Source organism: Barbus barbus (assembly GCF_936440315.1).
Source record: "Barbus barbus genome assembly, chromosome: 33".
Lineage (NCBI taxonomy): Eukaryota > Metazoa > Chordata > Actinopteri > Cypriniformes > Cyprinidae > Barbus > Barbus barbus.
Genome location: NC_136761.1, coordinates 832,751 through 848,636, shown reverse-complemented (window position 1 = coordinate 848,636; position 15,886 = coordinate 832,751). Strand labels below are relative to the sequence as shown.

Here is a 15,886-nt window from a genome sequence, read left to right as displayed (position 1 = left end):
AAAAACATCACATTAGCAATTAAAGAACAACACTTCAGCAAAACATGCTCAGATCAAAGTGTCTGAATCATTTGATAATCCCAAATTGTACCGCTAGTCCACTGTATGAAGGATTTTTGGGTGTAATAGATCACGGTTCACTTTATTTTGCTCTCCTCACTTACAGAAATTAACTATAGAGTCCTGCACCTACTAGTAAAAAAAAGATCAAAAATGATATCTGCTGTCTGATTAATTTTTGGTTTGACTGTATATTTGATATTGAAAATAAAGTGGTAAAAGCGGAGGAGAAGTCAGCTGCTTGAGGATCATATCTACCTGGTTCTGCGGTGAGGTATGAGTGTTTCTGTTGGGATGAGCTGGACTGTCCAGCATACAGTGACCTGCACAAACAAGAGCGTCTGCATGACGCACACAAACACACATCTGAACACCTGAGCTGATTGTGAGGGATCTCAGACCTGACTGTGAGCTGCTGCAGCTGGAGCTGAAGGACATCTTCACCGACGGACCATCGCCACTGAACACATGAAGAAACAGACACACTGAGCTTCTCCCCTGAGTAACTCTGCTAACAGCACAAGCAGTGACCAGCTCACCTGGACCCGTATCTGTGAGGACTCACTGCGTCCTTGAACTTCGACGTTGTGCGCTCTGGAATCTTGAGACAGTGTTTGGAAAAATCAAGAGATTATCATTCATTCTTGTTACAGTTTTTACATGTGTGTGTTTGTGTATGCATGGCTTATTTATTAGGGCTGTCAAAACAAATTCAGATTTTGAATATTCATCAAACTTAACATATAAATCCACATTTGAATGTTGTGTGCATCAGGCAGTCTTATCACTGGCACACGAGATGTGATGATGATGTAGGTGTCGTTGCATTTGAATGCTTTCTTAGCTTATCCAGTTAAACATTTACATTCATGCATTTAGCAGACGCTTTTATCCAAAGCGACTTACATTGCATTCAAGTTACAGTTTTTACATTTTATCAGCTCTTGCCTTCCCTGGGAATCGAACCCATGACCTTGGCATTGATCATTCAAAATATTGCGGAAAAAGAGCTCATCAATGCAGAGAAGATGTTTACATCAAAACTGAACCCAAGCCGTTCACACAGAACATATATTTATCACATTTTCTGGAGGGACAGCTATCATCTCTCACACAAGAGAGCTGCATGTTTAGAAAGCATCTACAATTAATGCAAGTTCAACTTAAAACACGTCTCCAGACTTTATGACGGTTTCTCCCATCCCACTGCATCTCATGTTTTTAAGTGAAAAAAGTGCTCTTTGTGATTGCTTTTCGGTCCTTTGTATTAAACTATACATACATGATGCTGATTTGTTTCTAATTGTTTCTGCATTAGTAATATTTTGCTCGATGCACCCTCTTGTGGCCTCAGGACAGAAGACAAAAGCTTTTTTACCCCTAACTGAAAATATGCCTTTTAAATTTGTATATAATTCAAATATTGATAATATTTAAGTACAAAATTCGAATTTAGTTTATCAGTCATTTTGACAGCCCTATTATTTCTTGGCATTGGTTCAGACTCATAAAGCTGATTATTCTTCCCTGTTCTCTTCACTGAATGCCTTTGACCTACATTCTGGGTTTCTGTGGCATGCTCACATTTGTTTGTGTGTGCTAACCGTTCATCTGTTGTGAATGTGTGTGTCACATTAGAGGAAGGAAGGAAGGCACTCCCTCGGGGAGGGGAAGCTGTTTTAGCAGCTGACACCTATACAGATGTTCCTGACACAGCGAAACGCTCAGTCATGACTTAGTTTTCTGACTGATATTTTCTCTGAATACTGTAATATGAAGGAATGCTGTAATGGAGTGTGTCGTATGAGTGTGAACAGAAGGGTCATGGTGACAGACCTTGGGCGGCTGCTCGTCAGGGCAGAAGAAGACTTCATCGAGCGCTGGAGACAGAGGAGACGACACGTCCGTCATGGAGCTGCTGTGCTGAAGCTCTCCACCGGGACACACGCTCATGCTCTGAAATCACACAGATCAACACACATTCAATGCTGGATCCTACATGCTTGCTCAGTGTTGGGAAGGTTACTTAGCAAATGTGATCGGTTACAGATTACGTTCTCCTGTCTAAAATGTAATAAGTAGTGTAACCATTTCAATTACTTTATTGAAGTAATGCAACTGATTTATTACATTTGATTACTTTTCTAACTGTTAATCATTGTCAAACATGTAAAGCAGGCAGGGTTAACATTACAGTATTACTCAAAATCCTTCATCACTTGAATTAAGATTATAATCATTTCATTTTAAAGCACAGCCAGCACAAAATCAGACTGACTTTGAGATCATTCTGAGGTTAAATACAGATTTAAAACCATAACAAGAAACAGTTTAGTAGCTATGATGTTTGGTTATTTATGACAGGAAACACTGGCATCTAACGATGGCTTGGGAAAAAAACTGTTAATTAAAAAAATGTAAATAAAGCCTACATAAACCCAAAGAGGAAATAAAACAGTTATGGAATAAACATGTGTCCTAAACTCCAGAAACATTTGCATCTTATATTTTAGAGAAGTCACGGCGATTTATGAAAGAAGTCTGTATGAACAATTCGGATCTAACCTCCTTATAATCGTCACAACTTTCATAAGTAAATAATTATTTACACATTTTTTATCAGTAACTGTAACCGATTACAATTGCATTTCTTTTGTAATTCTGTAACTTAGTTCCATGTAACTAGTTTCTCCCAGCACTGTTCGTCCTACAGGAGAAGAGCTACAGTGTGTTTCAGAGCAGAGATGTGATCGGATCGGATCGTACCGCTCTCTGCAGCGCTGGAGTACACGGACTGGAGCTGCTCCCTGACCCCAGACGACACTGGACATGAGGAATCCTCACCACTATATTGTTCAGATTGACCAGATGAGCCTCCAGAGACTCCAGTTTACCTGCCAGCTGAACACCAGAGTTTCACATCATCATCATCATCATCACAAACAGATGCTTTACGCTACATGCGTGACATGAGTGTGTTTTACCCCGTCGTGCCGTGTGTCTCGAGGCTGGTCTCCGGGAAGAGTGCACTGGGCTCTCCGGCTCTGCTGGACATCAGCACAACATCAGCACCAAACAAACCCTGACCGCTCAGTGCATCAGCCAGACCCGGATCCACAACCACATCACCGAGGGCGCTGCTTGAATCAGTGAGGGGGCTGGAACCTATTTATATTAAGGTTACAGCACCCTCACTTATATATATATATATTATGTGTGCTGTCTATTGCTATGGTGCAAATAACGCTTCTTTTATAATCACTCAAAAATCTGTCCCTCATTTCATTGTGATCTCACAGTTATGTGATAATCAGTTAAATTCTCAACGCTGCACAATGAATCTCTTATTTACATCACGTCTAAAGTTATAATGAAATGATAAAAAACTCCAGCGATTTGAGCGGCGAGTGGATTCTCACTTAAAAAGCTGAAAATATAAAATAAGCAGAAATAAACAGATATGTGATTAACATTGTTCAACACCGCAAATAAATAGAAACCGATCTCCTAGAGCGCAAATCATAACACACTGGATAGTTTGCCAAATCTGCAATGAAATGCCATTATTACAGCTTTAACTGGTGCTATTGATTTCGTTTGAGGATGCTTAGCACCATCTAGCACCCCTGTAGAACCGGGCCTGGCATCAGCAAATACATCAACACATACACCGACAACAAATACTGAGCTCAAATGTATAATATGAGAAAAAAGAGAGTGTGGAGTCAAATGTGTGTCTGGAAAAAACAGATTCACAGCTTAGTGCTCTCTACACAAAAACACGTTCTGCAGTTAACCAACCATTAACCCCTGCTGTGAGTGCACTGCTGTCCCTACCTCAGACTAACATCTAAATATGAATGAGAAAGAGCAGTGATTGTGTGTGTCTGAGTGATCAGTGTTAATGAAGCTCTTCACCTGCTCAGCAAACAGACTGACCGCTGCTGGTTCAGGATCAGTCCTGTGCTGTTCACCGTCTCTGGCCTGAAACACAGACACAAACACCAGCGATGAACTTTTACAGCACTGCTGCTGCATAACAATGCTGAATTATCATATTTTCTGGAAAACAAGTCACATCAATATAAGCCACACCTGGTCAAAACTGCATTGCTAAGAGAAACACTGATCATTTGCATCGGTGTAAGTCACATTTCATTATTATATTTCAAATGACCACTAATTAAAGCCAAACATTTTAAACACTACACATGTATTTTAGTCCCTTTCAATGCACAGAAACACTTTAATATTAACTGTATATAGAACAAGAATGAAATATAAAAGGATGACAGATTATTGTGGCATTCATATAAACAACACTTATTAGAAACTCCAAACATAAACAAATTTAACCCTGTAATATTACAACATCAGTTTTAGCTTGTTTAAAATACAGCTGCTCATGTTTCGTTTCTTTACATTTACACAACTAATAGGTCGTATTCTTTAGCCTTGCAATGCTATTGGATGCCAGATTTTAAAAACAGGCTTGTTATATATATATGATATGATATGATTGGGATTAATTTGCACTGATATTTTTATCCTGGAAAGTCCATTCCATTTGCACTTAGCGGATGTGAGTTAGCAGCGAGTGGGAAATGAGCTATAGACTATAACTACACTTGACCTTCCCTAACAAGCACACTGACTGTGTTCAGGGCTCAGATTCCCTGATCATCTCAGTCACAAACACATCCTCTCAACTATCCTCTCAACAAACACAAGCCGCATTCACACAGAAGACTGATTCCTTCACACAAGCCTGATCTCTAACCAGAAGAACTGATTCATCTTTGCCATAAATCACCATCCACTCATGATGAGCATTGTGTGTCCCTTTATATAACACATACACAGCTTATCACCTGTCAGCTTTTCATATCATATTTACATTCTACTGCCTTTAAATTAGTCGTCTTTTCACATTTACATTTAGCAGATGCTTTTATCCAAAGAGACTTACAAATGAGGAAGCAATCAAAACCAACTAAAGAGCAAAGATATGCAAGTGCTGTGACGTCTCAGTTAGCTTAACGCAGGACACAAGGGCTTTTAGTTTATATATAACAAATACTGATAAAACAAGTAGATAGAATAGAGAATGCTAGTGTTAGAGGGGTTTTATAAATAACACAGAGAGTGCTAGAGTTAGACGGTCAAATGAAGAATAATTCCCTTGCCTTCTCTTTCTTTGTCTTTCACAGTGTCAGTCATTTGTATTTATATTGTTGTTTTCCCTTACTTTTGAATAAAAAACTGTTAAATATGAGGAGAGATAAAACATCCGTCCGTGTGAACACACAGAGCAACAACAACTGACTTCAGCTGAGCAGTATTTACAGCATTCATAAATGATCTTTGGTATGTTAACAAGGAAAAATGATCTGATCTACAGCACTCACACATACAGGGATTAGTAGTGAATGAAAGGAAACGGAAGAAATGTTTATGAAAAAAACTAATAATACAAATAAATAAAGACAAAAGTGACAAGAGAGTCTGTGTGTGGTCCTGTGGAAATACTCCTGGAGTATTGTTAAAATAAAGGTCTGTTCATATCCTCACAGCAGGTCCTTGTGAATCAAACTGAATCACACAACATAAGCACTGTTTATTCTGGAATATCATTCATGTGTTTTAATGATCTGAAACATGCTGTGACTTATATAATGACATTAATGTCAAGCACACAAAGCCCAGGGGAGTGCACTCATTCACACACACACACACACACACACACACACACACACACACACACACGTGCAGTGATGAATACATAAGAAATGTAGACAAAACATTATGTGACTGTTTGGCAAAAAGTCATAACTATTCAGACTCATCCAAGTGCTAACAGAAGTCTTAAACTCTGACCTGTTTCTTGTGGTTTCTTCTGGTTTTCTCAGTGAGGTCAGTCTCTTCCTGCCATATCATCTCCTGGAGCTCTGGCCACTGGAGTCCGGTTTGGTGTAAGAACCGTTCCTGCTCCTTCACACACACACACACACACACACACAGACCGCAGAACATCAGCACAGCCGTTCAGACCGAGAACAACACTCTACTGCAGCTTCTCCTCGAGTCTGGACAGCTAACTGAATTCACCCTGGCATGCTGCTTCAACGGCATTAGGCTGATTTTCCTCCACTGCTTCAACAATTTGTAAATGAAAGTGATAGTTTGTAAACAGATTCATATGTTTGCACAGTTTTGATTCATCTGAAGTCCTTTCAAGCACAAGCTTTCAGACCAAAAGCTTTGGAGAAACACATCCTAATGCTGGACTGAGAGAGCACACACTTCATAGATTTACACACAGAATGAATGAGCGATTCACATTCCAGTAAAACACTGAAGGTGATAAAGCTGGGTGCTGCAGAGGAAAACACAGAGCGTCAGTGAAACACCACTCATTTGATACATGTGACCCTGCAGCACAAAATCAGTCATCAGTAGCACAGGTATATTTGTAGCAATGGCTCAAAATTATCCAAAAATCATTAGGATATTAAGTAAAGATCATGTTCCATGAAGATATTTAGTAAATTTCCTACCGTAAATATATCAAAACTTCATTTTTGATTAGTAATATGCATTGCTAAGAACTTCATTTGAACAACTTTAAAGGAGATTTTCTCAATATTTAGATTTTTTTGCACCCTCAGATTCCAGATTTTCTAATAGTTGTATCTCAGCCAAATATTGTCCTATCATAACAAACCATACATCAATGGAAAGATTATTTATCCAGCTTTCAGATGATGTATACATCTCAATGACTGGTTTTGTGCTCCAGGGTCTGAAGAGGGTTGATGCGTACGTCTTCAAGCCGGCGGCGCTCCTCCTGCTGCTGCTGGATCCTCTTGTGTCTGTCGGCCAGCAGCTGTCTCTTGTAGTTGTCCTGGTTGTGTGTTTGCTGGAGCAGGTGTGTTTGTGTGTGTGTCTCCTGCTGCAGACGCAGGAACTCCCGTCTCAACATGGACTCTCCGGGAAGATTGACTATAGAGCTGTGTGAGCACAAACACAAGAGCCACGGTCAGTTCTCAAGCCATCTGCCGTACGGAGACATGCTCGCTGACATCTGCTCCTCACACAGAGACAAGAGCGAGGCCGTTCATGCTTACATAACTTCAGCTTCACTGGTTCACTAATCCAGATCTCACCTCTCAGATTTAACATCCAAACTGATCTATTGTCCTAATGCACTTTCCTGGTCTGATTAGTATCAGTCCAGAGTAGGACTGGAACGATTAGTCGACATTATTTACCACAGACAATAAACAAATTGTCAAGGAATATTTGTGTTGTGGAGTAGTGGTTTGATCTCATATGATCTCATGTAAGAACCTGCAATAATGCAGTTTGACCAGTGTGGCTCTGTAGCACAAGACTGTAATTCAGACAACACACACACACACACACACACACACACACACACACACACACACACTTCAGAGCAAACACAGCCGAACCTGGAGCTGCTGAGCGGCGTTTGGATGAACATGTAAATATATATATGCCGCGCTTTCCTCTCAATAACGAAATAAACACAACAAAAACTGACAGCGGTGAGAAAGCAGCAGTTCAGAAAGCATCTGATTACAGTGATGTGATGTTTGTTCGGTACTCCGGTAAAGTCCAGTCACATCACGTTTATTTCTATAGTGCTTTATGCAATAGATAGCCTTAAATCAAGCAGCTTTACAGTATTAAACATGAAAAACCAGAGTCAGTGTTGCTTTCAGTTACTTGATTTTCTGTTATAAAGCAGCTCTCCGATGTGGAGCTAGCTAATGATAAAATATTTTTATTAGTGGGGAAAAACTATTATTTTATTAAAGTGATAGCTTGGTTTGAAGAAATCATAGCTTGATCTAGCTCAGGCCTGTTTTGAATATCATAACCCTATTTTAACTCTTTCCCCACCAAACACGCAATTGTCCATGTTTCCGTCTTTTCACTGTTATACACTAGGGGTGCTATTATGCATCTCCTGAATGAGTTTAGAAAGTGCCGATCAAAAACACAGACCAGGAAGACCAGCGATCTCATATGTGAGCATATGCATATGAAAAATAATGCGATCATCAACACTAACCGCATATAAATGAAAACTGTCTAATGTTTCAGAGTGAAATGTGGATCCAGAAAGTGTTAAAGGCCTGTGAAGCTTTGGGAGACTGATGGAAGCCATCTACTGCATCTTTGCTTTGATAATATTACTGAATATGATCCAGATGTAGTATTTGATAAAAATTAAATTTTGCTTTTTTTTATTAAACCTACCTACATTCAAGCGTTGATTTAAAAAAACAATGTTTGAAGCTAGAATAAAACAGATTTGTATTATTTTTTTAAAGTAGAAGGTCTGATCTGATCTGGGGGCAGTCGTGGTCTAATGGATAGAGAGTTGGACTTGTAACCTGAAGGTTGTGGGTTCGAGTCTCGGGCCGGCAGGGATTGTAGGTGTTGGAGTGAATAACCAACACTCTCTCCCTCAATACCACGACTGAGGTGCCCTTGAGCAAGACACCCAACCCCCAACTATTGGCTGTCCACTGCTCCAGGTGTGTGTTCACGGTGTGTGTGTGTGTTCACGGTCGGTGTGTGTTCACGGTGTGTGTGTGTGTGTTCGCGGTGTGTGTGTGTTCACGGTGTGTGTGTGTGTTCACGGTCGGTGTGTGTTCACGGTGTGTGTGTGTGTGTTCGCGGTGTGTGTGTGTTCACGGTGGGTGTGCGTTCACGGTGTGTGTGTTCACGGTGTGTGTGTGCACTTTGGATGGGTAAATGAATTCCGAGTATGGGTCACCGTACTTGGCCGTATGTCACTTTCACTTTTATTTTGATCAAAATATTCTGGGGACCTTGAAATTTAGTGAAAATCAGTAAAAACGCTGGCGTTGCAACTTAAATTAAGAGAGATTATGTTGTGAATAAAATCGTTGATCCAAAAATAAAACGTCTGATCTTTATTTTGTTTCTTATCCATATGACTTACAAAAGGAGACATAGCTAATTGCATGGTGAATGTGTTTCTCTGTCTTTTATCGCATTTTGTGTGCCAAATATATTCATTTGTATATAATAATTGTAATTACATAATATGATTTTCAAAAGCTGAAGTGATTACCTTTATTTATTTGTTAGAATAAGTATATTTCAGTATTTTAACTCATTTCAAAAGCTGAATAATCAGTCAAAGTCTACTGATTAATCTGTGAAAATAATTGACGATTAGTTGATGAATCGTTCTAATATTCCTTAGATCTAATATTAGATTAGATTAGGTTTGATACAGCCCTAGTCCAAAGAAAGACGTGACCGAACAGTTCATACAGGAACACTTCCCGTTTTATTTCCTCTCGAATATTATTCATGTAGCTGGTACATCACACGAGCTAACTCATTAAAATTCATAAATGTTAATATTTAGTCATTATGTTCGTTGTAGCTAGTCTAGAACTGTTACTTCTCTGTACGCTGTGAGCTTCCTCCATTCATCTATGCTGTAATCCTGATTTCATAAGAACGTAACGAAAGAACTGGATCAGATCAGTTTTGCAGCTGAAGGTGGAAAAGAGTCTAGTTTGTCGTTTTAATCTTTTTTTTTTTAATCAAAGTGTAACGAGTTGCTCTGTCAAACGATCTTCGTTTTCAAATGCTCATGGACAACATTCAATAACGACTCTGCAGTCTGAGCTGAGAAAGGACGGGAAGTGAAGATGTTTCAAGGCCTCTATTAAGGTTTCATATAGAGATTGGTGTAGTGACACATACCTGGGTTCACCTTCATCTTCATTCATAGCATCTTCTTCATCTTCACTGCCACTGTATTCATATTCCGTCCCCTCTGTTCACAGCGATCATAAACAGAGTCTAATTAGGCCAAACCAAGAGCAAACTACACTACCATCTGAACCGTGGATGTGTTTGAATGTAATTTTAATGTTCATCTTCTCAAACCATCACCTTTCTCCGGTCTCCTCTTCCTGGTTCTGTCCAGGTGGTCTTTGAGCGTGATGCGCACCTGCCGCTCGTTGGGAAGGTCTTTAATGAAGGAGTGGCGCAGGAGCGTCTCTGTGGACGGCCGGTGGAGGTAGTTCTTCACCAGACAGCTGTCTACAAACGTCTGAAACTTCTTAGACCTTCAGGAGCAGTGAAACACATTACAGTTTTTTACAATCGCTACATTTCTCAATGCTTCGGCCAATCTTTCAGAAGTCTTCACACAGCAAGCACAACATCTTTGGCTAAACTGTGTATCATTTATCATTGCTTTGGCACAAAATGCATTCATTGACGACATCTTTCAAATTACATGAATTATTTTATCGCTTCTACACAAACACCACCAAAACTTTATGTACTATACAAGCCAATTTGCATGTTTACATACTGTTTTCAAAACTGTTCAACTCTAGTTCAAAACCTAGCGCAGTACCAACATGAATAAGACAGAAATTTGCAACATTCCTACAGTAATATCATACAGAAAAATATTATGAATGTTCAAATATTATCAAAGCAGTTGCATGTAGTTGAACATCTTCAGGAGTGTTAAGGTCATTGCACACTCAGTCAGAAATTTTCACGTGCGTTATTCCGTTTTATCGTATTCATCATTAGTAGTCGACAAGGCCGATATATCGGCCGATATTTGGCATTTTTCGTCGGCCGATAAGTTTTTCTGTTCGGCCAATGCGTTCGAGGACTTTTATTTTGACGGCGCTCACATTCTCCCTCTTGTTTGCTGTTGTTGTTAACAGTTCTGTCTAATACGGATAGAAGTCTGTCTAATAATCAGATAGGTTAAACAAAGGGATTAAAGTGTATACAAAAAATATTATAAGATTGCTTTTATATTATTAGTAATAGAAAGGCAAACATTATAACACTTTCTCGTTTGCCGTCAGCATTCAGCAAATAAGCATTTATATCATTTAAAAAATCTTTGAATGGCTAAAGAACATTTAAATTTCCCAAACCTTGCAAACTTGCAAACAAAAAAAGAAAAAAGCAGTTGTGAGATCTTGTGAAGTGTGCATGTGCATCCTGCATTATCGTGTGTTCACTGCGTGACTTTTGGTGCAAATTGAATGCTTTAAACAATACATTTGTGATTTTGTGATATTTATTTATTTGTGAAAAATACTTTGTCATCTAAAGTATAAGTATGCTTATTTTACAAATGTTTTTTTTTTAATCCATTTTCAAATTATTTCAAATTTCTTAAATATTAATGAAAATAAATACAATTATATCAGCTTTATATCAGCCACCCTGCTTTAAAAAAAAAAACAATATCGTCAAGCACTATTTGTCATCCTTTCCTATCAAAATGCAAGCTACAGATGCAAAAATGCAGGAACCTGAGAATTTTTTTTATGACGGACGAAAGTTTTGGAGGCAGTGTGTAAACGTGATTGGCACAACGTGACGTTGTTTTTATTTTTTAATGTGCGAAAATTTCATACTCAGTGTGCAATGACCTTAAGTCTTTCACTTGCATTAACATCTGTACAAAAGAGGAAAACTTTGTACTGCAATGTAAACATGGAGCATAAACTGCAGTGAATTATGAACAGTAGAGAGTATAATTATTGCTTTGTACAGAAATTTTACAAAAGAAAACCTTGTATGATGCGTGTTAGTGTTTTTTAGGTCGTTGTGTTATGAGTGATAAAGTGTGTTTGTTGATTTGAGACATTAATTTAGTGTTTTGGTAGTTTTAGTGCATTCTGAATGTGAATGCTGTGTCATGTTGAAAGATGGTTAGGAAAACTGTGTGAAGAGTTAAAAAAAAAAAGTGACTTTAGTACTGAGAAATGTGTCCTTGCGAGTGTAAAGAGCTGTAGTTTGGGAGCTCGATGCGTCATTTTGAGGGAAACTCTATGGCTGTGTGGCAGTGCTGGCTGTAATAAGCGGCAGTCTCTCACCATTTCTTGGACTTGAGTTTGGGAGGAGGGTTTCGTGGAATGAGGAACAGCGCTCTCATGGGATGCATGTCACACAAGGCTGCAGAGAAATACAGGAATCGTACACAAACACTGGATCATATGTGACTTTTCTCGAGTGCTTCTGCGGGTGTAAACTCACGTGGCGCTCCCTCAGCCATCTCTAAAGCGGTGATTCCCAGAGACCACACGTCGCTCTGAAACAGGTGTTATCACAGTCACTGATGGGAACATGTTCAATCACTGATGTAGAGTAGTCTACTCACCCTGTAGTCATATGTGGAGTCAGGGTTTTCATCGCACGCGATCACCTCCGGCGCCATCCAGTACGGCGTCCCGATGAACGTGTTTCTTCTGCCAATCGTCCTGTCTAACTGAGCGCTGACGCCAAAATCCACTGGAAAAACACATACATCAACAGTATATGATACAGGGCCATTCTTCTGTGCATGCATATTGCTCTGTGGTGTAACTTATGTAATGCATTTTAGTGAATTCTCATTTTTGAGTAGTTTAAGTATTAAAATAACAACAAAATAAGAGACCAAAACAGAACTAATATACTAAAACTTTAAAATGCATATGGAAACATTTAAAAAAAAAATCTAATTCAAGATAATAATAAAATGATGATAGCATATCAGTGATATTTAAATAACACTGTTATATACACAAGAAGTATAATGAATCTTATGCTTAATTTTTATGTAAGTGTAAAGTAGTTCAAAACAGACTCGTAAAGTGAGTCCTTTTTTAATTGATTGTGCAACATCTTTCATATAAGAAATAAAAAGCTAGCATATAGAAAGATGAAAAGTACCATAGTAAAATAAAATAAGAAACACTAAGAAAAAAGTAAGCAGAAACAGCTAACCATATAATGTTTGAAGGGTGAGCTTGCATTGACTCTCATCTAATGTGTCTGATATGCTGCTAATGCATGAGGTCTTACCCAGTTTGATCTCAGCGTTCTCCGTCAGCAGCACGTTTTGTCCTTTAATATCTCGATGAATCACGTGATGTGAGTGCAGGTGTAACAGACCCTGAGAGAACAGCAGCAAACCAGTTAACACACAAACACTGGACACAAATAGCTGCATTTCTTCAGTTGTGTCTTTCTTTTAATGATCTGCATGTCCTCATCAACTCAACAGTGAAATCAATGTCTATTTTAGCTGCTAAATTAAACAGCTTCTTACCTCAAATAACAGAGAGTTAATGGAAGTGTTTTTTTAATTATTATTATCAACATATTCCACAATTCTGTTGATTCATCTTAACTTCTGGACCCAGAATATCCCTTTAATTTCTCATGATTGACTGTGAATAGAGCATTTCTACAAGTAATGTCATTTATTATCATTAGGGTTATAAAATCAGTGAAAGAACAAGCTTTATATTTCTGTTACACCAGATGAAATTTTGAGCATGGATGAAATGCTGAAGAATGAAAAGCATGATGTACAAAAGCACTTCATGGACAGAATGCATTTCACAACACAAGCAACTCCTTTCATGACAGAAATGCGTGTCTCATTCACTGATGTCTGTGCATGAAATGCATTTGTGACATGCTGAGAGCTTTCATTGATCTTTGCTGTTTTCTGTTATCCACATTAACTTTCTTTTTTGATGGGTTTTTTTGTTTTCCACATGAACTGTATTGTACTAAATGAAGTGCAGGCTTCATCCAGACTGTCTGGGGTTTTATACACATAAAACATAACTGCCTTTTTTCATAAAATACGGCATTTCGTGTCATGTAATTCGGTCTGACCATGAAAACAGTCTCAGCACTGTCATTTAGGATGGATTTCAAAGACTACAAATCAACAACGGCCTGTAAAAACAGGCAGAAGGACGCTTCACTGATGTTTCATTATGAAGAGTACAAACTAATTATGATCCTTATGTGTCTTATTGGAACAATCTAATCACGTCATTTATTGAATACGGATGTAACAATATCAAAATCTCACGATACTATATTTATTGTGATATTTAAAAAGAAAAAAAGACATGAAGAATTAGAAAAAAAAGAAAGTTTTGTTCATTTTAAAGTTAAGTTATTCTATCTAATGTACTTTGAGAGTCAAAATGAAGAGCTCCGACCCATGTTTCTTAACGAAGAAAACTTAAGTCAGAAAAAGTCAGTGAATTGACTTGTAGCTGAACTTTAAACTCTTTTTATTTGTGATATACTGTCTCAGTCTAAATTACATTCACACTGCTGTTTGAGAAGACAAACTAATCAGAATATAATAATAATAACAACAATGACATTAAGTCGTGACGTATTGTCAAGTATGGTGACCCATACTCGAAATTGGTGCTCTGCGTTTAACCCAGTCGTGGTATTGAGGGTGGAGAGAGCGCTGGACATTCACTCCCCCCACCTACAATCCCTGCCGGCCGGGGACTCGAACCCACAACCTTTGGATCACGAGTCCGACTCTCTAACCATTAGGCCACGACTTCCCCTGTAATAGCCATATATTGTAAAACAATTGCACTGTAAAATAAATAACTGAATATCTCAGGTATATTTCCACTACAGTAGAGTACACTTGAAAGAGATATCTTGAGTTTGGACAAATAGTGAAACGCTGTAATCATCTGCCATGAAAATAAAGGATGACTAGTGGCCGCTGTTCCCAAACGCGTGCTAAACTCACAGCAGTGTAATAAAGGAGTTGACTGCATTCATTCAGTGTGAACGAGCCGTTCTGAGACGCAGAAAACACCGGATCACCAGCTGATCGTCTGAACCAAGTGAAACAGCGAAAACAGACTTGATGAACCCATGTTGTGCTTTCAGATTTAGTTTGTTTAAACTTTCCAGGCTTTCCTGTAGCTCAAATAGTAGAGCATGGTGCTAGCAACGCCGAGGTCATGGGTTCGACTCCCAGGGAAAGCAGGAGCTGATAAAATGTAGAAACTGTAACTTGAATGCAATGTAAGTCACTTAGGATAAAAGCATCTGCTAAATGCATGAATGTACATGTTTAACAGATACTGTGCCAAAGCATTATGGCCCAAAACAAATGTATTTTAAAACTACACTTTTTGCCCGGAAGACCTATCGTTTCATATCGTCATGCGATCATGATAATATAGAGACAGTTTTCATATTTACTGTAAGGTATAGTGCACTGTGATGGCGGAGGTGTACTCACTCGCAGCACCTCTCTGCAGATGTAGGAGATCCAGTCCTCCTTCAGACAGCTTCCTTTGGTCTTCTTCAGCAGGTCTGTGACCGAGCCGGCGCCGCAGTACTCCATCACCAGCTGACACACACACACACACACACACACACTGACTTATACTGGACACCATCGGCTTTCTTTGCTCATTCATCTCTTTTCTGCTTTTCCTATGGACTAGTCATAAGATTACTACTGTATTTCATAAATACAGGATTCACATTTTCCATTTCAAAATCCCATACTTTTCCAGACTCAAATTTCTCTCAGTAGATTTTTAGACCATATTTAACATAAATGGTTCATACAGCACTATTTTCAGCTTTATATTTGGTATTATAGTCCTCTGTAAATATGTGTATTTTTTCAGGGTTTTTTGTTTTTGCATGCACACAAGAAACTTGTTTGTGCCTTCGAGAAACTATTCACATGCGCATGGGAATTTGTCACATGCTTACACATTACAATTTCTAGTTTTATATGAACTACTTCCTTTGTGCATCACTGCCATCTTACTATGAATAAAGTGAGAGCATGGATGCACATGAATTAATAGAGATCTACCAGCCCCAAGTGTTGCTTTTCTTATGGCAGTACCTCTGATATCAAGGCCTGATGTCCAATTTAACACATCCTCTGCAGCAGCAGAAAACTTATTTTTATATT

The 15,886-nt window shown here is 38.6% G+C and overlaps 1 protein-coding gene across 6 annotated transcripts in view; it reads right to left on the bottom strand.

Annotated features, from left to right (window-relative positions):
- The window catches only part of LOC306853368 (mitogen-activated protein kinase kinase kinase kinase 4-like), a 63,945-nt gene that overhangs the window by 27,564 nt on the left and 20,495 nt on the right, over positions 1-15,886 (bottom strand). For 2 of the 6 annotated variants that reach the window (XM_079390712.1, XM_079390714.1), the window contains exons 5-20: positions 15,194-15,304; positions 12,970-13,060; positions 12,284-12,414; positions 12,160-12,214; positions 12,000-12,078; positions 10,033-10,208; positions 9,841-9,913; positions 6,884-7,070; positions 5,938-6,051; positions 3,979-4,044; positions 3,045-3,107; positions 2,827-2,961; positions 1,897-2,016; positions 600-661; positions 462-520; positions 319-383 (exon numbers count right to left, since the gene is read on the bottom strand). In XM_079390712.1, coding sequence (XP_079246838.1) covers positions 319-383; positions 462-520; positions 600-661; positions 1,897-2,016; positions 2,827-2,961; positions 3,045-3,107; positions 3,979-4,044; positions 5,938-6,051; positions 6,884-7,070; positions 9,841-9,913; positions 10,033-10,208; positions 12,000-12,078; positions 12,160-12,214; positions 12,284-12,414; positions 12,970-13,060; positions 15,194-15,304 — 1,587 coding nt within the window. The remainder of the gene's footprint in view (positions 1-318; positions 384-461; positions 521-599; positions 662-1,896; positions 2,017-2,826; positions 2,962-3,044; positions 3,108-3,978; positions 4,045-5,937; positions 6,052-6,883; positions 7,071-9,840; positions 9,914-10,032; positions 10,209-11,999; positions 12,079-12,159; positions 12,215-12,283; positions 12,415-12,969; positions 13,061-15,193; positions 15,305-15,886) is intronic. The other 4 variants (XM_079390713.1, XM_079390715.1, XM_079390716.1 and 1 more) reach the window with 3 other exon arrangements.